General features: G+C 42.2%; 1 protein-coding gene across 3 annotated transcripts in view; it reads right to left on the minus strand.

Moving 5' to 3' along the window:
* anos1b (anosmin 1b) overlaps window positions 1–24182 on the minus strand; it is a 46624-nt gene that overhangs the window by 14791 nt on the left and 7651 nt on the right. For 2 of the 3 annotated variants that reach the window (XM_005733117.1, XM_005733115.1), the window contains exons 2-5: window positions 18589–18636; window positions 1702–1764; window positions 870–1077; window positions 404–588 (exon numbers count right to left, since the gene is read on the minus strand). In XM_005733117.1, coding sequence (XP_005733174.1) covers window positions 404–588; window positions 870–1077; window positions 1702–1764; window positions 18589–18636 — 504 coding nt within the window. The remainder of the gene's footprint in view (window positions 1–403; window positions 589–869; window positions 1078–1701; window positions 1765–18588; window positions 18637–24182) is intronic. The other variant, XM_005733116.1, reaches the window with a different exon arrangement.

The following is a 24182-nucleotide window of genomic DNA, read 5'->3' on the forward strand; positions in this document are numbered from 1 at the left end:
CGTTTACCCTGGCAGAATGGGAGACTGACTGGGGTGGAGAGGTTTAGACAGCAAGGCAGCAGACTGATGAGGTGGAAACTAAGTCTAACATCCATCTCCATAGCTGAGAAGTTTCATCATCCAAGGCAAATTGAGAGTTATGAGGTAAAGATATGTTACAAACTTTGTGGGGCGGCTCCACTTTTAAAGGCACAGAGAGCCAGTTTCACAGCCGAATGACTCTACAACTGTCCCAAATAATCATCAATAATCATCACATCATGTAACAACCCCCAATAACAGACACAAACATTAGGACAAGTCCCCTCCTTAGTCTATGATAAGTTTACTTCTTAATTGTTATGTAAATATCAGTTTTCTCACTACTTAATTAGCACATGGAAAGTGACTATTAACCATTTACCATGGCTACAGTAGCCCATGGAGAGGCGTGGTCTTCACTGGGGTGAATGCCGATGTTCCAGCGGGACTGGAGTATGTAAACGACGGGCTCCACGCTGACATTGAACTTCGACACCCACATCACCTTCACACGACCCTCCGAGTCTTCCAAAAAGCTAATGTCTCTTCGAGGCTTCAGAGGGACACCTGCGAGGACAGACCAGGTTACAAGCTTGTTGTTACACATCAGTATAACTCACTTGACTAGTAACATACTGACATTACAATTAGATGACACAGAAACATTTGGACAGTTATGGGAGTTCCCAGGACGACTTAGACACACACTGTGATGCATTTTGCCTTATTAAGTCTAATAACTGGGGTCTAATTACTCATTTACAGTCTATCTATCAAAACCACTTGATAGGACGATCAGTAACAGCTACCACATTATGCTTCACACAAACTCCAAAAGTTGCCTTTACCTTTGTACAGATTGGCTGGGGCTTGGCAAGTATGTCCACAGCTATTGGAGCAGCACTTCCTGGGGGAGGGGCAGTGCTGGTCTGACGAGCAGCTCTCCACGCAGGCCGCGGCAAATCCTGTGGCTCGCTGAGGCGGAGGGCAGTCTCCCTGACGAGACGACCTTAACGAGGCCAGAAACTCCCTGCTTGTCACACACTCTGTCTGCTTCTGAGAGTAAAGCACGGTGGGTGTAATTATTATTACAGTTGACACATCACAGAAATAACACACAGTGTATAGGAACACACACGAGGCCACAAAAACACACAGTAAAGGTGAAAGCGCTTCCTGTGGTATACTCCTACTGTCTGTTTAAAGGCTGGTCCAAAAAGCTACGTGTGTGTGCGTGTGCGTGCGTGTGCGTGCATGTGCGCATTTCTCTGTTTGTGCAGACAGCTGTAGATCAGGAAAATGTAAACACAAGCTTTCACTAATAGCTCTGAATTACCCTGTGTTCATAACCAGCGAGCCAATCAGCCATCCCGCGAGTAACACGCTTCAGCTATTGTGATGAAAAACTAATCTCTCAGAAAGCCACAGAAACCGGCTTTACAAATAAACAGGCCACACACACTCACACAAAATGCACATAAAACTGTTGCACAGTGTCCCATGTATACTAGAAGTGCACAAAGCTTTATAAAAACACACACAAACGCTCATTTATTGCACAAGGTCAAAACAGCTTTGTGGTGCCAACAAAAGCGTGCGTCTGCAAAGAACGACAATGCCACCGAGGCTGCCGAGACTTGCACAAGAGCACAAAAACGCCACGCACTGTTTCCGTCTTACCTCGCAAGACTTTGGAGATGCCACCTTCCTGGTTTCCCACAGTTCTTTGCATGGCTGAAGGCACTACACATAACCCAACACAATGGAAGAAAACAGAAAAAAACAAAAAATTAATAAAATAAGAAAATATGCACGAGGCACATTTCAGCATTTTAGCACATTCATGTAGATTCCTGCTCAGCACAAAAGCTGGAGGCTCCATCCAAATCTAACCTGCTAACACCTGTAAAGATTCAAATTAAACATCTGTAATGTTTCCGTGATGCAGGGTTTATGTATTTGGACCATTTGATTCTGGTTTATTTAATATCCTAAAATTCAGCTGACGTTCCTGGTTTTGGTTCTTATTGTTGCATCTCTGATCTTGGTTTTGTCATCTAGCCTTTATGGTTCTTTTTCCGCCTCCCCCGTGTTCCACGTTTCATGTTTAGTCACTCTTGTCTTCGTATCTGTTTATCTCTTATCCCCTCGTGTTTTGTGTCCCCTTGTCGGGTTACTCCCAGTCCTCGTGTCAAGTTTGCATGTCTCCATCTTGTTGTTAGTTTCAAAGTCTCTGTCTCGTGTGTCAATCTGATTAGTGTCAGCTGTGTTCCCACCTGTGACCCGTTCCCGTTCGTTATCCTTTGTGTGTATATGTAGTCTCAACCAAAAGTTTAAAATGGCAAAAAATGCATCGTTTTGCATGGTTGGATCTTAACAAGGTTCCAAGTAGAGCTTCAATATGCAACAAGGAGAAAGGGGAAGGGCGTCTACTGTCTGGAACTGTTGTCCATTTCTGTAAACTTCCCTTGCCATCCATCCCCAAAGGTTCTCAATTGGATTTATATCAGGGGAACATGCAGGATGGTCCAAAAGAGTGATGTTACTCTCCTGGAAGAAGTGCCTTGTCCTTTATGGCGATATTTACTGTAGTGTTGTCCTGTTGAATAACCCAGTCGTTACCACAAAGATGAGGGCCCTCAGTCATGAGGGATGCTCTTTGCAACATCTGGACACAGCCAGCTGCCGTTTGAAGCCCCTGCACCTCCTGAAGCTCCGTTGTTCCACTGAAGGAAAAAGCACCCCAGATCATTATGGCGCCCCCTCCACTGTGGAGCGTAGAAAACATCTCAGGTGGGATCTGCTTGTCATGCTGGTAACGTTGGAAACCATCAGGACCATCAAGGTTACATTTGTTCTCGTTAGACACCTTTCAGTGTCCCATGCTTGGTGCTCGCTTGCAAAGTCGAAATGGTCAGTTCTGTGGCGTTCAAGGAGACGAGGCCTTTGAAGAAATTTTTTTGTTTTTGAAGCCCTTCCGTCTCAGATGCGTCTGATGGTTACGGGGTTGCAGTCGGCACCAGAAACGGCCTTAATGTGGGTCGAGGATCGTCCAGTGTCTTGACGGACAGCCGATTGGATGCTTCGGCTCAGTGTTGGTGACATTTTTTGCATCTTCCACTTGAGTTTTTGTTCCATAACCCTCAGGATCATTTAAGAAATTCCAAATGACCGTCTTACGGCGTCCCACCTCAGCAGCAATGGCGTGCTGTGAGAGATCCTGCTCATGCAGTTCAACAACCCGATCACGTTTAAAAAAGGGAAAGTTTTTGCCTTTGCCATCATTAAAGTGTGACTACTTGACAGAAAAGGACAATGAATCCACAGATTCACCTTTTAAAGGTCAACTGGTCCTAAACTGTTGATCAGCCTTAGATCAGCCTGTTTCAGTTTAACAGTTGTTTTTAATAAATTGCTCAAAAACATGTTTTGTCTCACTCCCATTTCTTCTTGCTGCATGTTGAAGCTCGACTTGGAACCCTGTTAAGATCCAACCATGCAAAATAGGATTTTCTGACATTTTTCAATTGTTCTTAAACATCAGATCGGGACTGTATTGTCACTCCCTTATTGTAAGTAGTGGTTCCGACTGTTTGGTTTCCCTCTCTGTCAGTGAGTCAGTTTATTTTGTTTTGTGACGTTATGTTGTTGTTTTTGTTGCCTGTTTTTTCAGCATTGACGCTGTGATTTTTAGTTCAGTTCTGCGTTGCTGAGTCCTGCGTTTTGGGTCCATAACACTGCCTGCCACACACCTACACCTGCAGATATGACAACATCTGCTGTAATTCATGCACAATCCATTACCGACTCTTTCTGGCACAGAGGAGTGTCTTTTTCGTTCCTGAGCTCCAGAACGACTCACAGAGCAGCAAATTGTTGCTCAAACTCACTGAGAGATGGTTAATGAGCATTAGACGTGTTGGCAATCTCACTTCATTACCTACACCATGCTAGCTGTTTCCAGCCTCCCTGCACATCCAGCCTGACCTGCTAAAGTGTAACCTCTCCTCTACGCCAGAGGAGAATGAGCACATTTCCCAAGCTATTCCTTGAAAATGGCTGAGGACTAAAGAAATATTAGCAAGACAAATAATAAATAACAAAGTGTCAGATGGTTTTAAGATTTGTAGAAGCAGATCTCAGTGTCCATGACTGTAAAGAAACACACGCTCCAGAAGCACGCACTCATCTGGTTTGCCACCTCAGTGAACTGGTGAATGATGGCTCTTACCAAATTAAAACCAGACAACGTATAAAAACTGCGGTTTCACCCTCACCCCCCCTCAGTCTCTCTTTTCTCTCTGTCTGTCTGTCTCCTTCAACTCCCCGGCGTGCCTGGCTTCAATCACTCCTCCGGTTTATTCCAACTCACTGATTCCAGAAGGAGAAACAGAATTAATGAAATGGCATCAGAAGTTTATCTTTGCACAAATTAATGGCTACCCCTGGATGAAAATGTCTTCTGTACAAAACTCGTCTAGACTGGGTTTATTTTTAACTTGACTCATCTGTCGAGTGATGCTCGTGGATGTGAAAAAAAGACGAAAGTGTCAATTTAACAAAGGACAAATTCGAAGCTTCGACTTGCTGGTTGGATCTTCAAAATCTCCTTTTATTAATCATATCTGCAGCGTTACAAAACCTGGAGCTCAAATGCTTCATATGAGTCAGTGAGCACATGTGTGCATTGGTTTCCTGTCTTTAAGTCATTAACCTCTTCTTGCTAATGTCACATATCACAGAAGAATACTGATCAGGGATGCAACGACAATTAGTCAACAATTGGAGTTTTCATTAACTGGCTAATAATCAGGTAAAGTGACTAATTAAAAAAGATAACCGCCAGTTTCAGCCTTCAGCTAAGTTATGTTAATGTTTTCATTTTTGTAAATTATTGTAATTATTATAAAATTTGTAACCCTGCAACATTCGGCCTTTTTTTTTCTTTCGCTGAAATATTGGATTTTCTTCACTCGACTAACACGAGTAAATGTAAATGGCTGACGGCTTCGCGCAGGCAGAGGGAGTCTGTGTACGGAAGCTGCGACGTGCTTTTATGGGGAGCGAATAAATGTGATAAATTGCTCTTTTAAGAGAGTTGGTTGTGAGTTGATGCACACAATTTGTCTATCTGTCACCTCTGTGTGGTTTTACATGGGGAATCAAGAGATGCAGTTGTTTTGACCTGAGATCTTGGAATGGGAGGAAACATGTTACACAGACTGACCTCTCAATTTATCAACACTGTGGCAAAAATCTCATTTTTTCTACTTGTTCTGTTTGGGTTTGCATTCAGAGCAGCTCACTGAATTGTGATGTGATGGTCGGTTCTCTTTACACTAAAACGTGTTCGAAGACATTGAAAACACAATGAACCAAATGCAAACACTTCAGTCATTATTCGAAGAAGCAAACCTCAAACCTCAGCAGCCACCTCGAAGTTTTTGTCTGCAAAGAAAATCTAAGGCAAGAAGAATTACTCATTAGTTATTTCATCGGTGATTTTTCTCCTTTGCTAGTTAATGATGTACTCCAGAAAGGGTGACGAGACACTAAAATAACACACACACACACACACACACACACACACACACACACACACACACACAAATGTAACTAGATCCTTAAGTTTGATGTGTTTCTTCACAGAGCTCCCAGGGGTCTCTTCACTCAACCACGTGCTGCTCTGAGCTTATGGTTGTCAAAATCTCCCCAAACACACACACACACACACACACACACACACACACACACACACACACACACACACACACACACACACTCCAGCACCACTTCCAAACCCAGCCCACCCCCTCCTTGCTGCCGCTGATCAGTAACAGAAATATCAAATTTTTCATTCCCCTTCTCCCATTTATTACTCGCTCCTGTTTTTCTCTCCCTTTCTAAGCCACTTATTTTATAATCCTTTCTGTTCTTTTGTTCTTTCCATCCATTGTCTTCATATTATCGCTCTTTTTTTCTCCCACATGACCTCTGCTCCAATCTCTGTGCCATTATTCCTCTCTCCTCTCTCCTCTCATTCACCAACTTATCCTCTTCTCCTGCAATAAAAATCACTGTAGTCGAGTGTAGAAGGTTGATTCGGTCTGGAGCACAGCGGCTCTATACTGTAGTGGTTTACACATTCACTTTACCAGCAAGACCTTCCAGTTTGGTCCCAGGAGAAGAAATCAATTTGGGGTTGCATCAGGAAGGCGTCTGCCAAATCAAACACGCAGAGCTACCTGCTGTCGTGACCGTTCGTGAATAAATACACAGTTAAATCCTACATGTAATGTTGTGCCATGCACATCTGCCACAAAACTGAGAACACAAATGTAGCAAGAGTGCAGCCAGTAAAATAATCATAGCAGGATAACTTGCTACTCCAGTAGAGCTATATATCATTTGAAAGCATGTTGGGCATGCCTGCAAAACAGAGTTTGGGATGTTAACCGCAGTTGTTGTTCACTAGTCAAAAAGGCAATAAGAACTCGGGCTTAGGAACCGAAAACCATGGAGCTAAGCACACGTCCATGACACTCACACTGGGCTCCATGTTATCCACCATGATGGCAGATGTTGCTGGCAAAGATGCTGCTGATGTGGATCTGCAGTGGTGAAAGTGCAGAGCTCAACAGATGGTTTTTAGGGCCGTCTTAAATACTCCAACCCATGCCTTTTATCATATTCTAACATTTTTTTCCAGTGTTATAGATAACAGCACGGTGGCACAACGTTAGCACAAGAAAGTTCCAGGTTTGAGTCCACCAGCTGGCTGTGGCCTTTCTCTGTGGAGTTATACTCTCTCTGGGTACTCCAGTTTACACCCACGGCCCAGAGACATGTGGTTAATGGGTTCAGGTTAATTGGTGATTTTAAACTGGCTGTTATTGATATTGTTCTGTACTATTAAACAGTCTCTTCCACTTGTTGAATTCCGATGTTTTCAGTCACACAGGTGTGTAAAATCAACTAGTTACCCAGGCACGCTGCCTAACATTTGTGAAGGAATGGGTCACTTTAAAAAGATCCCCAAATAATAAGATGCATGAAATTTCTTCCCTCCTAGATATTTAATGTTTAGTTTAAGTGCTTTTATGGCGAGCGTTTAGGAAGCACAATCACACAGCTGGTAGCTCTGCGTGTTTGATTTGGCAGATGTTTACTGATGAAACCCAAACTGTGTCTCCTCTCAGGACTGAACCGGTAGTCTGCTGCTTGTGAGATGGATGTATAAACCGGGAGGTACACGGTGCATAAAAGCAGCAAACCCATTGCATACTCAGTGACTGCACTGATCAAATGTCCTGTGGGATTAAAGCCAACACAAAAAGTGTGCCTCTGGAGTTTAATGGATGACCAGCTTCTGTAAGTGTAATGTGCAGGTGGCCCAGTGCTTTTGTCCATATAGTGTAGCTTAGATACACACAGACTGCCACACTGTGTGGAGGGATTAGGGCTCAAATGCAGGGCGCAGGAAGAAGACTTACTTAAGCGAGCCAATCTATTGAGGCTAACGCAGGAGTTAAAAGGTTAACTAAGTCCAAGAGACAGACACACAAGCCAGGACCAACTATCTGTCTACCTATCCATCTAAATACACACACACAAATACACAGGGGGCTGATGGGAGGATGACGCATAGAATGCAGGTGAAAGTGATTAACACAGGTGTATGGAAGCTCGTTTCCATCACAAAAAAAGTATCCATAACTCGAAGTTTTGAGAAAAGTAACTCAAAGTTTCAAGTTAGCGCTACCAATCAGTGATCTACATGAATGACGTCATTTCCTTGTTACCCGGAAGCTGAAGCCATCAGCTACAAATGCTACAGCTAAGCTACCAGTTTTACAGCCAGTCATGGATGTACAAATTGTATTTTCAGTATTTTCAGTGTGGCTTCACAAATGATGAAATCCTTGTGTTATTAGCTGAATCACAGCAAACGTACTCTCAAAAGCGCCAATTTGTTGCGATCCGGTTTTGAGTGCTCGTTCCTCTCCACCATATCCTTCCAGGTAACAAGACAATGACCTCATTCACGTAGATTACTGATTGGCAGAGCTAACTCGAAATTTCGAGTTACTTTTCTCAAAATTTCGAGCTAACAAGTTGAAATTTCAAGAAAATAACTCAAAATGTCGAGTTAAGGATACTTTTTTTGTTTTTTGTGGCAGAAACGGGCTTCCATACAGGTGAGACCAACCAGGGAGACAGGAAGTAAAATTGACACAGGATATGAAATGAACATGTAACACAGAGATAAGAAGCATCACATCAGACATGACAACAGGGACAATAAAATCGGTACTAACAGAAAAACAAGAGGAAGCTAAAAGTGCAAAGAAGGAGCGAAAAGTAAAAAAAGACTTGAACCAAAACACATTACTAGAAGATCTGCAACACGAAAGATAAATCAAGACTCAAATCCATGACATAAGATCCACAACGAAGATCCGAAGCTAAAAAATCCCACAATTAAATCCATGTATGAAAACCAGGCACAGGACTCAGAGACTAATGGACCGAAGCTGGAAACGTGTGGCATGAAGGAGCTACACACCTTACACACTCAAATATTCCTTAAATGTAATAAATCACTGAAACATGCATCCACTGTATTTGTATAAGAGGAGCTGGAAGGCAAAGGGACACTGTAGGACTTGAAGGCCACATGATGAGTTACGTGTGAGAGAGAGAACGCAGCAGACGCAGCTCAGGTCAGAGGTCAGCGATGTTACTGTTTAACACAGCAACACGCTGTAACAAAGCCAAGATTAATGACTGTCTAGGTGTCCATGTGTGCGCATAGTTTGCAGAGGAGCTCTTCACATATCTCTGTAATAATTAATCACACACGCATACACCTCCTCCGGTCTCGCCCGCTGTTTTACGGCCTCACCTGCCACAATAGAGGGATGACAGCCGCACTCGGCAAGAGGGTGGAGAGGAAATGGGAGAGATGTGGTTTCGGAGGAGGGGGAGAAGTGAGTGTCAGTTGAAAAGGAGAGTGGAGATGAAAGACAAACAGTGAAGCAGGTCCAGAAAAAAAAGGAGGGCGAGAGTGACAGAGAAAAGAAAGACAGCCACCAGATGTGCTCACTCTGCACACAGGCACTAGTGCAGGGGAGGCAACGTGGAAAACTGCTGCTGCTTATTTATGTGCTCATCCTGTCATCGGCTCTTCAGAGTTTACTTAGCTCGCTGTAACCTGTGGTACAAAGACACAGGTGACTAACTCAAGGAAAAAACAACACAAAGTGATTCAGTGCAACCTGGCATTGACTCTCCTTCTGCACCGTTCTCCCCAAATATTTCCTTCATTTGCTTTTCAGTTGATGGAGGTGGAGAGCACCATCTTAAATCTTCCACAGCTTCTCATAGGCTTTCAGCTGGGTTCAGAGTCCACAGCGTATGAGTCACAGCATATTCATATTCACCAAACCACTCGGTGAGTCTTCGCGTCCTGTGGATGGGGGAACTGTTATCCTGGAGGACGCCGCATCCATCATTAGAAATGTTTTATCACTCTAGACTTCTAAGGGGACACGTGGACCCGAAACCACAGCAGCAAGACTCATCCCAACGCAAAACTGGATGCCCTCATTTGATTGTTCATATTGCTTTACAGTGTGAATAGAATTTGGGTGATTTAGTTGACCGTTTACACAGTTTTAAATTAAAGAACTCTATAATTTATAAATAAATATGTAAATGTGTTTAACGGAGCTATACTGAATCCCCAGTGCAAGAGAGAGAGAGAGTGCTTTGTATCTTTATCCTGTTAAAGACATTAAAGCGCCATCAGTTTGCATCACCTTCAATCATCAGCTATTTCAGGAACTTGAAGGCTTTTTTCCAGGTAAAAAATAGCACCCTCTTGAAGTTTTCACCTGAAAGTAACCAAGCTGATTTCCAGCAAAGCTTACCTGTGCTAGACTCGGCCCTCTTAATGACAAACCTTGCTAAGACACATAATAACTTGTCTGTCATCAGGTTAAAGGTGTATTGTCAAATGAAAGTCTGCAAATCACTTCAGAAGACAGGAGGATTCTTTCTTTATTATCTAAATACTGACACGTGCATGCACACATGTGCACGCACACTACGGGCTTTGTGGCATTTGAGTGAAAAGCAGTGGAACAAATTCCAAAAATCCCATTGAAAAGCATGTTAGACTTTTTCCAGACTTTTGGAAAAACATGCAAAACAATGAGAGCTAACTTAAGACGGCAGCTTGTGGGAGGAGGGAAAGGGCTGCAAGAAAGATGATAGAGAAACGGGAAGAGACTGGTATGAAGCATAGGAGCGAAAAAAGACGAATGCTTGTAGTTAGTTTAGTGTTTAACTTCTTCACCTCTCGAAGCACATGTGCCCACAAAGGACCTCTGACTGAATACTACCAGAACTTCCTCCCTTTTCCCATTCCCTAACCCTCTCTTTGCTTTTTCCCAATGAACAGATGCTGGACTAACAAATAAAGTATGGACAATAACACTCACGTGTTTGGTGCCTGGTGGTGGTTAAACTATTTAATTTGACAGCTTGATAGAGTTAACTCTTTTAGCCAAGTACATGTTATATATGTACCAACCAGCAACTCTCGACTTGACAGCTATTTGACGTGTTGGCACAGCCAGGAAATGACTGTGGGAAAAGTGGAAAAGAGCTGAATATCAAAATGTTGCCAGGAAAGGACATGGAGGCTTATATAAGCTGTTGTTTGCAGCTGTTGCACTTCCAAATTAAGCAAGACAGAAGGATCTCCTCTAAACTCTAAGGAGGAGAAAGGAAGAGTGCTGCAGACTGGACCGTGGAGTCAACTATTTGATAAGTGAACCCTTTACCATAGTCCTCAGACAGGTAGAGCTAACACAGAGAGGACGACCGTTTATGTTCGCACACAGCCCGTTTGGATTTGCCAGTCAATCTAACATGCATGCATTAACTTGTGTCTTTGGACATGGAGAAGGTGCAAACTTCACACAGAAAGGCTCCAGATATGATGCCAGCTAGCAATTCGGTGGCATGATTCCCATGACATGTATAACCCATCCTGCAGTGTTCTCCGGAAGTCTCCGGGTTGCAGGGGGGAGAATATGAAACTTAAAGGACGTGATGGAAGGGAAGGGCACCTCATCTGGTCCGGACAGCGACAGACTGATAGCTCTTACTCAAACCTGTGGGTACATGGCAGTTAATGGAGCGAATGTGAATTCTGCAATGTGTCTACAATTTTTCACGAATGCTCTGCAATGTACTGGAGTCTCTACAAATCCCACCTGACCTGGAGAATTGCTTTAGGAAACACCAGGAGATGCTGGAGTACGGAACAAGTACAAAAATGTAAATCTGCCACAGCTCTTATAATTTAAGATAGGTAGGTAGGTAGGTAGGTAGGTAGGTAGATAGGTAGATAGGTAGATAGGTAGATAGGTAGATAGGTAGATAGGTAGATAGATAGATAGATAGATAGATAGATAGATAGATAGATCGATCTACTGCAGTAAAGTCATGTAAATTCAGAGCAATAAATTAGATGGGAAGAATGATGGGATGATCACAATATAAATGAGCTCCTTTGTTCCTCACCAGATCTGTTTATTGTTAGACATCCTACTGTCTTAAACACCTGGTACACATTACTACATCTGCAATATGTATGTGTGTGAGTGTGAGTGTGTACTCATATCTTTGTGGGGCCCAAAAATTGGAAGCTTACTATACTTATGGGGACCAAAATCCTGGTCCCAACGAGTTTGAAGGCATTTTTGAGACTCAAAATGTGGTTTTAGTGACAGGGTTTCATTTGGGGGTAAGGGGCTAGACAAGATATGAATACCCAACATTTTTGTGTGTGTGTGTGTGTGTGTGTGTGTGTGTGTGTGTGTGTGTGTGTGTGTGTGTGTGTGTGTGTGTGCGTGTGAGAAGTGAGAGATAAAAGCAGGAAATAGAAAGATAGAGGAATTGAGTGAGGGCTGTAGTTTAGTTTTTGTGAGCTCCCATGAAAGAGAGCGCACTGACGGTGTGACACAAACCATGTGTGTTATGGCAGCATCCGCCTGGTTGGTGTTTGTCTCCGACAGAGAGACGTATGCAACACACAGATATATATGAAGCTCTACTGAGGTGCATTCCTTTACCTGTGATCTTGTTTCATCACATTTTTTTATTCCTTTGTGTTTGTTGTGTAAAAAGGCCTCAGCTCACCAGAGCTACAACTTCTGAGAAATATAGAGTACTGTGAAAAAAACAAGCACCCACTCCTATGGATGGGAGTATGCTGCGTGAGCAGATAGACTGTGTTACATATGCTGAATGTCAGTAAGTCCATCTTTGCTCAGCTTTGCATTAGGGAGTGAAAAAGCAGCTGAAGGGAGACAAATTGTTCCATAAAAGTCTCCATCAAAAGTTACTGAGCATGCTACACTGCCAAAAGGCTTTATGAGATCCTCCGGTCGAACGTCGAAGGTTAAGACTGAGTCATTGTTGTTAGATTTGCCTACCTAATAACCCTAAAATTGGGTTTATAAGCACAAGAAAATGTAGTTCCCGAGAGAAAGCGCCTGAAATCAGACATTCAGAGGCATGTTTTTCCTTCAACAGATCAACGGCTAACGACCAGTAGACTCCCTGCTACTTCCTCCCTTCTGAGTTTCTCATTCTTTTTTCTCTCAGAGTGAAATGATCAAGACTGCAGCTGAATATAGAAACGTGACCGATTCGGTTTTACAATATCAGCTAATGTCAGCTTATATTTTGGCTATAACTGCTTTTGGTTAATAAGGACATTTCAGATCAGTGTAACATCACATAGTTTATCCAGCGCAGAGTACAAATCCTAACAGTGTCCATCTGTCTGTTTTCTTCACTACTTATCCAATTTAGGGTCGTGGGGGAGCCGCGCTCCATCCCAGGGGGCAGGGTGCACTGTGAACAGGTCACCAGCCTATCCCAGGGACATCACAGAGACACAGACGATCGTTCGCTCCCACACTAAGACCTACAGCCAATTTGGGATCATCAATTTATGTGTGTCTTTGGACAAAAAGCAGTTTCTGAAGGCACACATGATCAGGTTTCATTTAACTGCAGCTTTCAATCAAGAAGGTTGTGTCTGTGTGGATGCATTGAGAATTTACTTCTGCCCACAAAAGCTAACTGTACGAGCAGTAACTGCAGCACTCAACCAAGACAAAACCTCACATGTGTGGTAGCTGCTTACTTCTACAAGAGCAGCTATTGAAGCAACACCGGAGAATCAACGTTTTGGGATTTACTTACCTGGATGACTGAGCATGCATCAAGACACATACTGCACGTGCTCATGAGTATGTTTTATCGCCTTCGTGATGTGTCATAAACGCCACAGTCAAGTTGACAGCAAATACCTGCTGAGATTTTGAAACCTACATACTTGTAAAGTGAAAGAAACCATTTTTATATGTTTCTGCTCTTTTTTAGAGGAAAGGACTTTGTCGGGCTCACTGTGATTTTTCAGTATGTGTGTAGATATAGATATATATATGTATCCTGAACGTACATTATTAAAAATAAACAGTACTGCATTGTTGCAACCTTTTCTGAGGAGAAGTCAGATTATCCCCAGAGTCATGTGGATATATTGAATGTTGCTGAGACGTTTCAGCGAGAACAATAATAGAGACCGTCTCACATTACAGCGACTGGAGTCTCTGGTGTGACCAAATCACTCTCAGCGATCCTTATCTGTCTTTCTGTATCTCACAGTAACCCGTTATCATGATCAGGGGTTAAACATCAAACCAGAATAGAGCAGACTAGAGTTCTCTTCATTTTTAGCAAAAACCTGTGAAGCAACAAGACGTAAACTGTGCAGCGTGCAACGCTCCCCGGGTGCATAATCAATAAAAAGCAGCAAAGTCTGAACATCTCTCAAACATCCAGTTAGCAAATACGCACACCTTGAGTGCATTAAACACTGCTGGACTTCTTTCGCTATGCAATTCGTTATTTTGATTAATCTTGGCAATTACGGCAGAGGACTAGGATATGTGCTTTTCTGCTCTAATTTATTTTGCTTGGCCTACTGCGGTGACTTTTACAAATTGGGCTGTATCCACTTTCAACAGGCTGTAAAACAGTAAGAATTAATAACTTTGCAATTCAAACAAGCAAGAAGAGACACGGTGCACGTCTGTGCAGTATCACGCTGTCTGAGAGGAAAACTGCGTCGACCTCCGCCGGCCAGTTTGAGAGACTGCCGCCGGACCTCGATTACAGCGCAATGCCGTGCCGGTATTCACACGTGTACAACAGCAAAACACAAAGACGTGGCTTTAAACTTCTGTTTCATATTTTCTGAAACGATAGGATGTTTCTTTGTAGAAGCAGCAAACTGGGAAGAACTGGAGAAGTCGAGACAAAGGAAGGGATTAGTGTGGGCAGGTCAAAGGAACAATATCTGTTTGTGTTTTTTTGTTTGAGGTGACGGCGGGGGTAAGTGTAGTTGAAAGTTGATGTTTCGCTCAGCGTGGTATCCCCTGCAACGGTCTGGTGGTTGAGCTTTCAGTGGGGGCTCTTGGCTGCTGTTGACACTAACCCCCACTGACCCCATTACAAACGCATACACACTCGACTGAAATACACGCTATACAGAAAAGGCCTCTCGCTGTGCCTGTTTGTACCTTTTCCATTATCCAACTGTCTTGTGAATTTGTAGCAAAGCTTGGAAATGTCGTAAGAAGTGAAATACTGCTCAGGTGTGCTTCCAGCTGGGTTGAGGCTTTTCGATTTGTCTGAACTCGAACGAGGAGTTCAGAAAACACATCAATAAAAAGTTAGAGTCTTTCGAGAAGTCGAGAGTGAGTTACGGTCAGTGAGTAAAAGGTCGTGATGGAAGGTTATTTGAAGGACATTTTTCATGTTTTGTTACTTATAGCAAAGAATCATTATCTTTGTACCGTCCTTATAGTACACTTTTCTAAGAGAGCACTGCACAAACGTTTCTCTTTACTGCAGTGACCACTGTCAAAGAAACTGTCCAGATGGTTTTGCACGGTGCATCAAAATCCAACAATACGTTCCTGCATTCACAGTTCCCCTAAATTTCGAGAAGATCACCAACACCACCGGCTGAAAAATGCCCCAAATCGTGACAGAGCCTCCCCCGTGTTTCACTAAAGGCTGTAGACACTGGCTGTTCTACCTCTCTCCACACCTCCTCCTTCAAATTTGGATTCATCGCTCCATATCCACTGCTGCCACTGAGTTTTAGTCCAGTTCTTGTGTAATTTGGCATACTGCAGCCTTTTCCCCTTGTTTCACTTCCTTAAGAATGGCTTCTTGACAGCCACCCTTCCACTGAGACCATTTCTGATGAGGTTTTGGCGAATTGCAGATAGATCAACTGAAGTTCCAGATGCATCTCTCAAGTTCGGTGTCAGGTCTTTGCTGGATTCTTTCCTATTTCTTAAGGACATGACTTTCAGCTTTAGATAAAGTTTTCAGGCCTCCCACTTATTCTTTTGTCCTCCACTTGTCCAGTTTCCTAAATTTCTTTAAGGACACTCTGCACTATTATTTGACACACTGTGCTGAGATATGTCAGGTTTTGGCTCTTAAGGAATCTTTTTGCATTTTGCGTTATATTTTGGTATTTTTCATAGTTTCAACAAAATAAATTACAAATTATGTGTTTTGTGATAAACTGCTAGTAACAACGTACTTAAACAACATGCTTGAATGATTCACGGGCGAAACAAACAAAACCACTCCACTGAAAATGAACAATAAAGCAGCCAAAGTTCAAAGAAGAACTTTGAAAGATCTCAGAAAACCTGGAGAAGTCTGGCTGCTGCTGGCTGGTTGCTCAGGACTTTTGCACAGTGCTGTGCATTTCCCTGGATTTAGGTTTTTAGCATTTAGTATTTACACATTTAAAACATGATTATTAACATCCAAACCGTGGAGAACTAGTTTCAGTCTTGTGTGTTGGCCTGCTATAAGACTACGATGGGAAACACTGCTGTAGAGCGGACAGACTGGCAGCTAAAAATACCGGGCACGGAAACGCTTCCTGAACCAAACAATGAATTACCACACGTGCATGTTTGCACACACACACACACACACACACACACAGACCCTGAGCCTACTGACAGTGTAAAGTGAATAAGCACGTTAATTTTTGCTCCATGGAGGATGGATAATGGGATACAGAGGAGAACATTATTTGAAATGAAAACACAACCTGTGCTATTACGAAAGCAATGTGGAGGCTTAAAGACTCCACAGGAGAGTGAATGGATAGGGACACTCTCACCAAGTTCCTTTTCATTTTGAGGTGGGCCACTATGAGGCACTTGGCCTTCTAACGTGCAGTTGCACAATCAAGTTTGTTGCTACAGACTCAGGATAGTTTACAGTATGCTCTTGTACACACCGAGGACAAAAAACACGTGTGCATATTTTTCTGCTCATTTTCAATTGACGCTTCCAATGTTTTAAATGTGCCAGCTAATCAAACCGAGATAATATGCTGAAAGACGATATTCAGTAACACAGCCACAAGCATGCATGTGTTGAGTTTAAAAGGCTGCTTTAATCATGTGACAGGAGGCAAATCTGTGCCAAACGCATTTAGTAAAACTAGTGCAAAGATCTCACTTCCTCTGATCTTTTTTACATTTTTGTCTTTGGTTTGACTCTGCGGTCCTCACCAGAGACGGGCAGCAACGCAGTACTTTTTTCAGGTAAGGAGTAAAGTAAGGGATTAGCATTGCAAAAAAAGTAATTAGATTACTGTTACTTTCCTATAAGCATGCAACGTTACTGCGCTACTAAAGTGTGATTTTGATTTTGAGAGTGTATGACGTTCGTGGCAGCAACAGACGTGTGCAGATCAACAGTGGATAATATGGAGTGATGGAGAGAGTACGACCGTGCAGCGTTTAAAGCTTGGAAGTACTCAGAATACTTTGAGTTTGATTCTGTAAAAAGCGACAAAAGCATTAGTGTCCACTGCACACTCTGCGTGGGAAGAAAACGTCTTTGTACAGCGAAAAATTAAACTTCAGCTCTGAGCGAGCAGCAAGCACGCTGCCACAGGAATGTGACATTCACTGACATGTTGCTGTTTTTACTTGCATCTATTTGAAAGAGTGAGTGTAAACACAAAAAATGATTTTATTTTAGATGCTGGAATATGCAGAAAATAGGTTTAAATGTTAAACACATTTCTTCAAGTCAAAGACTGTTGCATATAATTTAATTTCTGCTTGATATATAAAGTTAAAAGATTAAAATTAATAAAACAAGTTTTAAAAAGAGACTTTTTCATATGATTCAGTTTTATATAATGGATTATGGAGAAAAAAATTACAATTGGGCTGAAAGGTCTGTTGCTTTATTACGTGTTCAGTTTGGGTAGCATGTTTTTAAAAAGTAACAAAATTACTTTTGAAAATAAGCAATCAATAAAGTAACAGGATTACTTTCTTGGGGAAGTAATCACTAATAAGTAACTAATTACTTTTGAAAATAAGTAATCAGTAGAGTAATGGGATTACTTAATGGAGAAGTAATCAGTAATCAGTAATTAATTACTTTTTTCAATTAACTGGTCCTCACTGCTAACTCTGGAGCCAGAGTTTTATGCAGGTGAAGTTGATTTACGGCCCTGCAGAATCTCCATAGACCTTAATAAATGCCATCATTTGCATTTGTACTTTTATGCTATCACAAGACAACTGTAACTAAACTGTTGCTATTAGCAGTGGCTAGTGGCAACTAGCACTAGCTAGTTGCTGTAGCTAGTTGTTACAGCAGCTAGCTACAGCAACTAGCTACTGCAGTCCCACTTTGAGAAAGTTAGATAAACTTTACTATTACCTTCTGATTAACAGAATCCGACTGATACAGGATTTCTACGGCTGATATTTAGAAAAGATATATTATATTCAATCATTTTTTTCTTTCTGATACGCAAAACATAAACAGCCCTCCATTAACATTTGTTATGTGAAGTTATTCATTTACTCATTTCCACGCTGCCCAACTCGGCTCGGATTAGCTGGTTTTTGTGTTTGCGATGTTTTAAACACAAGTTGTGAACAGATACGTGCAGACTGCCCTCTGGTGGACAAACTATGCAACATCAACACTGATAACAGGGTTGAAGGATGTTTCTCCTGTCTCTTCTTTACTTTTTAATTTTCATTTATCGACCATTATAAAGGCAGATACCGCTCAAAAAACAGGCAGATAGATAAGATCTGCTGAGGAATCAGTTGTGCTCCATTGTAGATGATTTGGTCTGTGTCAACACAATGTGTAGGTAATTTTCAAGGAAGGTGTTTTTGGCAGGCTATAGCTTTGGGCACTGCGCAGGGTATGCTGCTAAAAGAAGATGAACCCGGGCATTTGCTCCTATTTTGTTTAGGGGTTAGGACTGTTTCTTGATGTTTGAGGTAACGGGACAATGAGGGGTTGGTTATATGCTTAATGTTCCTGGTAAGTCTTGGACCAAATTAACAAATTGGTATGATGTCATAGCCCAAGCTTGTGAGTGTGTGTAGTATTTACCTGAGCACAGCGTCTGTGGTTTTCACACCAAACCAGGACTTGGTCACTCTGAAAAGAACAGAGAGGATGAGGAAGGATTAGAACAAACACAGACAGAGAAAAATAAATCGTGACGTGTTTCCTTCCCCACATTCAATCCCTTTATGTGTGACTACTGCATAACGCACAAGGAGACAGAAAGCAAAATATTGTTGCTTAAAAGGTCACTGACAAAATTACATAACCAGCCATGCGAACAGACACACACTCCACCTTTCTCTTATTTAGGTAATTATCCTCTGGGTGAAAAATGACTAAACATTCTAGGTTTGCGGCTGCAGAACCAGACAGGGACAACGTCACTCAGCGAGATGTATGGTTATGTGTGCATCTGTAAGTGTGAGTGTTGCACTCTTCATTGCTGAGTGAGTCAAGACCACCGGTAAACACGGCTGCTGTAACCAATATGACAGCGGTATCCGACATGTCATGACCACACGGACAAAAATAAAGATCAACCAAACCAACCCACCCTTATCACACAGAGTTTTCCCTTATTTGACTCTGTGCACCGTCTAGACAACAACTATACAGAACTAATGAATCTATTTATTTTGTATCATTCATGCAATGACACTTCTATAAATTCATAAGAATGGGCGAGAGGCTACGTACACACTGGGCGGGCTGCCAGTCTTTCATCATACCTTATTTTAATGCGCACTGTCGATGAACGGGTCTGTTTTCGTACATAAGGCACACCGGATTATAAGACACGTTAAGCAGAACAGTCAGACCAGTTAAACTTACTCAGCTCATTCTTCTTGCTCCTCCACTTCTGTACTATCGATTCATTAATGTTGAATTCTCTTGCAGCTGCTCTATTCCCGTGTTGTTGCAGTATATTAATGACTAACCTCGTGTTCTGGATGGATTATCTCAGTTGTTCTCCTGACTGAAGTTTGGTCCATTTACAACATCCTGCCATGCGATTGCATTTGTCCCTAACCATCGGGAACCCTCATGTTAACTTTTATCGAATGGAAAAAAGTTAGCGTTCATCCTCCAGCTTCATTGTGTTTATGTTATGCTAACATAGCTGTGTCGCTAGCGATCACGTAGCACATCATTATATACCAGCTAGCCCAACTTCAGTAACCCTACAAACGTCACTGCTGTTTAGTTTCCTGTCTTCATTTATGTTAGAAGTGATAGCAGAGCTGTACGTTTGAATTTTTCAGAAATCTCTCAGTCAGAACATGCTATATCATGCTTAGGTGGAAGCTAGCGAGCTAACTTCCTGCTAACTTCTAACTCCGTTAAATTCTGTTTTCATGGATACCTGGATGTTAAACTTAATTGCTACACCTGGTAAAGCAGCAACGCAGATCATTTTATTAAAGATGAAAGAATTTAGACAGTTTTTAACTCTCAGTGATGCTGCAGTGATCATTTGACTTTGGAACCTGAAGTAGACGGAGTTTTGGACCCAGATTGGGGTCGCAGCAGATGGCCCCGCCCCTCCCTAAGCCTGGTTCTGTCAGAGGTTTCTTCCTGTTAAAAGGGAGTTTTTCCTTCCCACTGTCATCAAAGTGCTGCTCATAGGGGTTCATATGATTGTTGGGTTTTTCTTGGTATCTATTATTGTAAGATCTACCTGTACAATATAAAGCATCTTGAGGCAACTGTTGTTGTGATTTGGCGCTAGAAAAATAAAATTGAATTGAATTGAAGTGAATAGATTACTCCGCCAGGCTTCTGACTACGGTAGCCGACAATCCATCAAGCGGTGCGGCTTCGTAGCTTACCAAAGTCGTACTAAAACATTTTTGACGGATTTTTGAGTGTCGTGTACCTCATAAAATCGGTTCGAGGTCAGTGAGCACAACCAGAATTCATACATAAGGCGCACCGGATTATAAGGTGCACTGTCAATTTTTGAGAAAATTAAAGGATTTTAAGTGCGCCTTATAGTGCGGAAAATACGGTACTTTGGATTGAACGTGGAGAACTATTATCCATGAACACAGTGTGGCTGTTTCACAGTGTGGCTGTAACTACTCACAGACCCCCTTTTGAGCCCTTAAACTGGCGTAAAAACAAACTATTAAGTTTTCATTTGGCTTTTCTGCAATAATTCGAGGATTTTGAGTCATTTTGATGCCTTTAAATAGCAATTTCTACCAGCTGTTTTGAGCTTCCTTTGGCAGGATAGTCAGTTTTGGCACAACAGGCGGCCCTTCCCTCTGAAATGCTTTGTCATCATCAGAAAAATCATGAAGCCTTTGTGCACCTTCAAAACAACTATTATAATACTTGTGTGTAACTGCCTGTTGTTATGTGGCTATGCCTTCAGAGAGAAAGACTGAGCCTCTAGTGTGTGTTGGATAAGCCCCCTTAACAACTCTTAAACCCTCTCCTGAGTGAGCTGTATTTAGCCTGAACCAGCTCAACTCTTTGCACACACACACACACACACACACACACACACACACACACACCCTTTTCAGGGTTTTAGGTTAGCATTTGTTCTTCTGGTATTATGAGGGCTATGGGGTTATAGTTAAGGTGACAGTGCTGGGGTTAAAGGTTAGAGATTAGGAGTTAAGGGATTTCACGGTACCGAAGATGCTGAACTGACGCTTTCGCTTGTAACGCTCAGAACGGATGCACATTGTTATCGATGGATGGAGGGTGACTTGTGCAAGCACTAAGCCTGGAAGTGAAGAAATTACTGCCACTAGATCAGTCATGGGTGATGAACCTGGTCTTAAACCTGAGACAGACTTTGAAATAAAGTGTTCAGACAGGCCTGTCAGACAGTTAAATGCTGACTATAAGACGGGGAACACAGCTCCAGATTCTTGTTTTACATCTCCAAAACCAACAAACCGCAAGTCACCTCAGATTTCTAAAGAGACCGTCCATTGAGTATATGTGTGAAAATGATTAGAGCCCCAAATTCGACATAAATTTTGTTTGCCTCATTCCTCTCATACTCTCACGCCGTGCACTGCTACAGCTGCTTACTGCCTCACTTGTCCAGCTGTTGGCAGGAGTGAAGAATTGGTCAGCTTTCAAGAAAAAGACACAATGAATAAGATTGAAATGAAGATTTTGAGCTAAGCTTGAGCAAAGCTTCAAGGTTTCCCAGTATCTGTAAGTATCTAAAAAAAAAAAAAAAGAGGTATTCCTGACCTCTGACATTATACCTCCGTGATCACTAAATGACTAATGACGGGGCAGACACCCTTGGCTTAATAGTAACCTGTGCTGGAGGTTTAAAGGGATAATGCTGCTGCACACCAGCCTTTAAACGGCACAGAAGAGAGAAGGAAGGCGGAAGCAGTAGCACATTACAGTAATTGTGTAAACCCCAATGAATAGATTAGCAACAAGTCTGTGGGGAACAATAAATGCAGAGAAGAACAGATGAGGCAGAAACGAAGGAACCGGTGTCATGGTACCGCATAGAGACACGGAGAGAAACACTTCCCTCCTCTGCTGACTTCTAAGCTTGCTAATACTGTCTGCAGTACAAAAACCCTGTTGCTATGGATACACATCTTATAGTAGCTTCTTCTTCAGTCTCTCAACATTACAACTTTTCAAGATAACATCTCAGACTGATTCTGTTTGAAAACACAAACTGAATGTGAGCCTGGAAGTTTAGACAGGTTCACTTTTACACTCAAGTTAAATTTATTTAGATCGCAACAATTGATTTACAGCAACAGCCGCCTCGAGGCGTTTCGTATTGTAAGAGAGAGAAAACCTCCGCAATCCGATGGTGGGGAGGAAGAACTCCCTTTTATCAGGAAGAACCGGGCACAGGGAGATGCAGCTGAATGACGATGAAACAAAAGGGAGTGCACACTCTGAATCTACACTGAAGAACATAGGACGGCTAAATATCTATTTCTGCATAAATTCAGCTTTGCAACATTGAGGTGTATCATTGAAGTGTAAGAAAATATGCTTCCATTCAAAAACAAAACAGGAAAACCCTTATGTGCCCTCGCAGAATTACTACATGCAGTTCACAAGGCAGGTTTGTTTGTGTGACTTTTACTGGCCAATATTAAATCTTACTCTGTGAAACATTTTTGCTCAATGAGTCCGAGCTGTTATGCTACCACGTACCCAAAAGGCAACTCAGATATCCATTAGTGCAATCAGTTGGTGATGTTCAGTGCTGCTACCTGCTGAGTACTTTCTGATGGGTTGTATAATTTACCACTTTTAATACTTTTGGCTTTCGTTCTTCACATTTCCCAGAAGCTCTTTCCGAAGCTGCCAGATGAATTTATATGAACTTTTGGGTATTAGGCTAGCTTTTAGCAAGAACCTAATAATGACAAGAGTATGGGTGAGAGAGAGAGCGCTGTTATCTGGTCTATTAAAGCTGCTGTAAGTATGAACTCTCCATTTCTCCCCGTGTGATTTCTGAACAGTGGAACAAAATGATAAATCAAGTGCAAATCTGTCAAGTTTGTGCTGTTTTCTTAGCAAACACACACCATGGATGGATATCGGTTGCTACGAAGTATTTGATGTAGGTATATAGGTAGTCCAAAGTTTTATGTTTTTGTCAACATCACGCTGCTTTGTGCCGCTTATAGATCCTTAAGCAGGGTTGTTTGAACATTCATGCACCATCAGAGGGATTACGGAAGCGGAGGATTAGCCTCTTTTGGTCACCCTGTCACTCCTTCTGTGTTTCATTTGGACTCACTGCCTTTCCAAGTCTCCGCATTTCTGCCAACTCCTGTAAAAATGACAGGAGAGGACTTAAAAATGACACCGATGATAAACTATAGATCTTCCAGCGAAAGTACCGAGGACAGCTAAGTATCTCCAGATTTTCACAGAGGAGATATAAAGCCGTGTTCCCCCCTGCTGGCCTCACATCTTCATCCTCGCTCTCAATCTTTTTCACGCTATCGTTCTTTTTCCTGTCTTCTTCATGCCATAACATCCTTCCAGTGTCAGTCAATCCACTTTAGAGCCTTCTGTAGTCTACACTCACACATATGGATGCACACACATATGAGCTAATCCCAAGTCGATTTCATGGGACATACTTGCTGTCAGAGCCAATTAAGCCAGTTTAGATGGGTCTGTGTGCCGTATGGCCATTAAACGGTGGTCAGAGTGAGGTTTCATAGGGTCTTGGTAAGTGTATGTATGTGTGTCTGCGGCAAAACAGCTGCACATGTTAAAAAAAGTCTGAGAGAGAAAGAGGAGGTGGACTTGCATGAGATGACTAGAAAAGGAGAAAAGAAGCTGGATGTGGGCGACTGAGAGGAAGTAAGAGAGAGGGAGGATACTGAAAAGAATAAAGAGACAGTCAAAAGAAGGTGAAATGTGGAAATAAATATTAGTTAATAGGAGGAGACTGGAAAGGATGGGGAGTGTTGTGAAACAGGATGCTGTTCATCTGGCTAAAGTTTCTTCTTCAAGGATATTTTATAAATGAAAAGCCAACATTCAACACAACAAATCCATCAAGACAGAATATTGTAAAATAAAGATACAGACTTCACAAAAAGGCCTCCAGCTGCTTTTTTTAATGAAGTCCTACAACAAGAAACCATGCTAAATATATATATATA

Source organism: Pundamilia nyererei, unplaced genomic scaffold (assembly GCF_000239375.1).
Source record: "Pundamilia nyererei isolate P.nyererei 1_Seehausen unplaced genomic scaffold, PunNye1.0 scaffold00050, whole genome shotgun sequence".
In the NCBI taxonomy this organism is placed as follows: Eukaryota; Metazoa; Chordata; class Actinopteri; order Cichliformes; family Cichlidae; genus Pundamilia; species Pundamilia nyererei.